The sequence below is a fragment of the Fukomys damarensis genome, unplaced genomic scaffold (genome assembly GCF_012274545.1).
Source record: "Fukomys damarensis isolate Sample0158 unplaced genomic scaffold, DMR_v1.0_HiC HiC_scaffold_29, whole genome shotgun sequence".
In the NCBI taxonomy this organism is placed as follows: domain Eukaryota; kingdom Metazoa; phylum Chordata; class Mammalia; order Rodentia; family Bathyergidae; genus Fukomys; species Fukomys damarensis.
In genome coordinates this window covers 25,493,788-25,498,365 of record NW_022900941.1, presented here as the reverse complement: position 1 = coordinate 25,498,365, position 4,578 = coordinate 25,493,788, and the positions used below count along the sequence as shown (strand labels likewise).

The 4,578-nt window shown below is 38.1% G+C and overlaps 1 protein-coding gene across 7 annotated transcripts in view; it reads left to right on the top strand.

Annotated features, from left to right (window-relative positions):
* Gtdc1 (glycosyltransferase like domain containing 1) overlaps positions 1-3,856 on the top strand; it is a 369,864-nt gene extending 366,008 nt beyond the window's left edge. For 6 of the 7 annotated variants that reach the window (XM_033757211.1, XM_033757212.1, XM_033757213.1 and 3 more), the window contains one exon: positions 1,360-3,855. In XM_033757211.1, coding sequence (XP_033613102.1) covers positions 1,360-1,443 — 84 coding nt within the window. In that variant the 3' untranslated portion in view covers positions 1,444-3,855. Of the gene's footprint in view, positions 1-1,359 lie in introns of all 7 variants that reach the window. The other variant, XM_033757214.1, reaches the window with a different exon arrangement.
* The last annotated feature ends 722 nt before the right edge of the window (positions 3,857-4,578 follow it).

Here is a 4,578-nt window from a genome sequence, read left to right as displayed (position 1 = left end):
GAGAGAGAGAGAGAGAGAGAGAGAGAGAGAGAGAGAGAGAGAGAGAGGGAGAGGAAGGGAGACAGAGATGGAGGCAGACTGTTCTTTTTTAAAGAGGGACCTGTAGTTTTTTTAAGGTTTTTTCCGATGATAGTTACTGATTTTTAGTTTGTTTTCCTTGTCAAGTTCAACATCCAAGACCTTTTTATAATCTGCTGTTATTTGGAGAACAGAAGAATTTTCAGATTTCTGCCTAAAACTAATTCCAAACAATGATTAAGCTTACTATTCAAACTCTGTGCCCAGAAAAGCCATTTATGGTTGTCTTAATTATGTCAGACTTCATCTATCTGAACCACAGCCAAACCACTTTACGTTTCCTTCAAGAGACTGGTCACTTTAGAGTCCCCTTTTAATTTGAGCTTATGCTTTAGACATGAACAAGGTGTTCCTCGCTAGCATTAACACCCCTTTCAAGTCCTTATTTTTTCCTTAAAAATGAAACCTTAATTGTTTGTGACATTTTAAGAACTTGTAAAAATCTCTCAATTGCACTAGCATAATGTAAGGCACATTCTTAGTCTCAAGCTCTCTTTACTTCTTTCCGACTACCCTTCCCCCCTTCCCCTCCTTCTTCTTGTTCTCTTTTCCTTTTTCACTTCCTCTCTTAGTTTTATTTGGTTTAGTTTTCCTTTGAACTAAGTAGAATAAAAGCAAAACAAACCATTTAGCATAATAGATATGCTTTGGCCTATTAAGATCAGTTAGAGGTTTTGTCTTTCTCTGCTCCTCAGTTGCAGCCTGGCTCTAGGTACCTTCTTGGCCTCCATATAATTCATCTGCAAATCTTGGAGATTTTTAAAAATCATAATAAAAACATAACAAAAATCATAATAGCTTCTACCCCCTGAGGTACTGCTGAGATGAAATAGTGAATATAAACCCATTTGTAAATTTGGAGCACTCCGTAAGTTCCATGAAATAGTAAGGGCATTTATCTTGTGTCTGCACCACTTAAAAGTAAAATGCACATTAGGAAAATTGTATTAAGAATGTTGTATCTATAAAAGTTAGAAGTTAGACGATAAACTTCTAACAGCTGTCATCCACCAACATAAAGCAGGAAATATGTGTGCAGGAGTATGTACCCATTTGCAGAAACTTTGCAGTAGCTTTCTTTCTGCTACAGGGATACTTTAAACCCCTCAGAGTCTGTAATTTCCTCAGGTGATGGAACTCAAGACCATTTACTGGGTGGCTTTTGAAGTACAATTGATGTAAGCATTGCCCATTTGCAATATGAATTTTCAGCCTGCTTTGGTGCTTCAGATGTTCATGCTTCTTCATTGCTTTCTCTTTTCTGCCTCCCCCCTGTTACAGGGTGAAATGGCTCCGTTTTCTTGGGCAGCCCTACATAGTAAATTCAGGTCTCTGCTTACAGCAGAACCTAGGGAAGATTTGTGACAGATGGGCTAAGTCACAAACTTGCAGCCTAAGGCAGAATCTGAAGAACTTTCCAGAGTGTGCCCATATTTACCTGATCAGAGAGAAAAGAAAATCTGCAGAGGAAGCTGAGCCTGGCTGCTTGTCATAGCTGACACAGAGCCATCTGCCACAAACCTGTGGCGGCTTCAGATCTCCAATCCCTGCCACCACCCCAACTCAAATTAAATACAGATTCCTAGAGACGTTATGATGGTTACACATGTCCTCGGCATCACATGTAGGAGACTGTTCAAAAAAAATATGTGGCCTGTTGTATAACTGCACTCATGTATCCCATATGTGGTGCCACATTGAATTTCCGGTTGAATCCGTTTTTATCCTTTGTACTGGATGACATGGTGCCTGAATTCTTTCTTTTCGCCGACACGATGGCAGCCAAACTGCAGCTTCAAACGCTCACACTTGGCTGGGTTTCTACCTAGGTTGCCAGGTTATCATCGGAGCCTTCTTGTGTCCTCAAAGGGCCACAGGGCCCGAAAGGAGGATCAGGATGCTACCAGACTAATTGGACAGCCATCTCAGAACTGTTCGTGGGCAAAGGACTGCTTTAGCACTTTTCTTTTAGCAAATTAATGACTCTCTGACACAGGAGTTTTAAGTGAAGGTATTAATAAGAGATCTGGCAGGTATTCCCATGATTCACAGAGTTACATTTGCATTTAATTAATCCTAAAGAAAGTTGCAAGATAAACAGCTGTAATTCAGACGAACATGGCAAATACAGTCAGTGGAAGCATCTCTCCTATCAAATGAACACTGAGATACTTTTTTTTTTTCATTTTTTCCCAGGAATAAAAATAGAGAGATCAAAATACGTCTAATAAAGCCCATAATTTTGATATAAATATTCTTGAAATATATTTGCATCCTGCTGCAAATAAAACCTTTTCAAGATAAATCACTTATGATTCCAATAATCAGACTGCTGTATTTGTTGATATAAGATGTTTTGAACAGCTAGATTATAAAATAAAATTTTAATAAAGTGCCCACTGCAATTTTTAATTAGCATATTCATTTACGTATAAGCGTGTACATCTCTCTGTATGTTTCTCACTGAATGTTTTCCATGTGTCAGAGACAGCGAATACAATTGTTTCTTTTCTGGATGAACAAGGATCTGTTTTGCAAATGTTTGTAAGATATTATGACATTTCCAAGATTTTCTTTGCATTCTGGAAAGCAGGAGGTAAACATTTGTAGTCATTAAGGTAAAGTCTGTTGATAAACCATCTTCTGTTTACTGACAGGTAAATTGTAACTTTCCTAGCTCTTCAAATGAAATAAGTTCTCTACACCACAGAGTGAGAATCAGCCAGGGAGAGGTGGGTATACAAACGGCAACCCTGGCTCTCAGGCTTCTCGAAGGACTGAGTAGTCTAGCAAGCTTTGGAGATGGAATGGGCAGTGGCCCTGAAGTCCAGTGGGATCCATCTGAGAGGTAGCAAAATCCAAAACAGGAGACAGAGATTAGGGAGCCAGACATAACCCTTGGGGTAAAGGAGGTCTTGCAGATAAAAGCAAGCAGACGTTCAGAATCTGTGAAGCCTGGAAATTTCAAAACAGAAAGCCAAAGAAGAAGAAACAAACAATTCTTTTGCTGTTCTCCCCACCCAATCCTTAGTGTAGGATGGGCCTTCTAGTCTTTGCTTACTGGAAAGTCATTGAACAAATTCCTACCTTCTCACTCACATATCAAAGGGCTTCGTAACTATTTCAGAAGTCACTTCCTGTCCAAGTCTGTGGACCTTGGGTTGTGGCAAGGGAGCACCATTTGAGAACAGAACTAAAGATATGAGTATGAATAAAATGTTTGTAAACACTTCTTTTGGGCAAGGTTATACTTTAATACCCTCTAGTAAAATAAACCAATCAGAAATGTGCTGTATCATAGTCTTCTATTATCTTCTCAAGATAATGTAAATCTCACAGCCAAGTCAAGATATTTAAGTTTTACTGTGTTTTTGTATCCTGAAAATAGTGGGCTCACATTTTGTCATAGATAAGATCTTATAAATATAACAGCTATCCATATGTTTTCTTGCTAACTGGTGAGCAAAAAACCCATTTAATTTCTTTCAGAGACTACATCTAAAACATTAAAATTTTTTTCTAATTTTGGCAAATGTAATGTTGAAAGTTCCCTTTGTATGAGTTTTCTCCTACACCCATATTCAAATAAATTGTTTATTTCAGCTGTGCCCATCATTGTTTCCAGGATAAAAACTTGCGTGAACGTTGTTCATGTTGACGGGTTTGGTATTAGTGCATGTAAGCAACAAAATGCTTTGTAATCATACAATTCTAACACTTAAAAAGGTATAACTGTGTCTCTCGTGTGTATGTGTGCATAGACCTCTCAATATCCAGGACATGCTGGAATTAAATGTTAGTAAATTAACCAATATTTTGTTGAGTTCAGTGGATAACTAGGAATACAACTTCTTATTAATTTCTGTTTCCCTTAGGTCATGAGAAATGAAACAAAGTTCTGTTGCTTCATTCTTTTAAAAAAATAATCAAATAGAACAAAGAAGAGGCAGTTTTGAAAGTATGATATGAAGACAGAAAGGTATCACAGTGAGGTGTTTTGAAAACAGTACTTTCACCTTACGGCACCTTTGAGGTATACCATATTTTTACATGACTTGAGTGTGTCCCCCAAAGGTTCCTATATTGGGAACTTGGTCCTCAGTATGTTGATATAAAAGGTGTTAGGAACTCTGAGAGGTAGGGTTGTAGTAATTAAGTCATAACCTTGGGAGAGATTAATGCTGATCTCTCAAAGTGAGTTAGTTCTCACTAGAGCAGACTGTCACAAAGGGAGACCCCTCTTGAATGCTGCTAATTCCACTTCCTGTTTCTCTGCCTTATTGTGACCCAGCCAAGAAGGACCTTACCAAAGCCAAACAGATGAAGCTACCTGCTTGTAGACTTTCAGCCTCTGAAACTGTGCGCTAAATAATTTTTTTCTTTGTACTGTAAATGAAAATAATCATTAAAAAATTTAATGTTGGATACAGTGGTACCTCGGTTCTCGAACTCAATTCTTCCCACAATCCTGGCAGCTAATGGAATTGGACAAGAACCAAA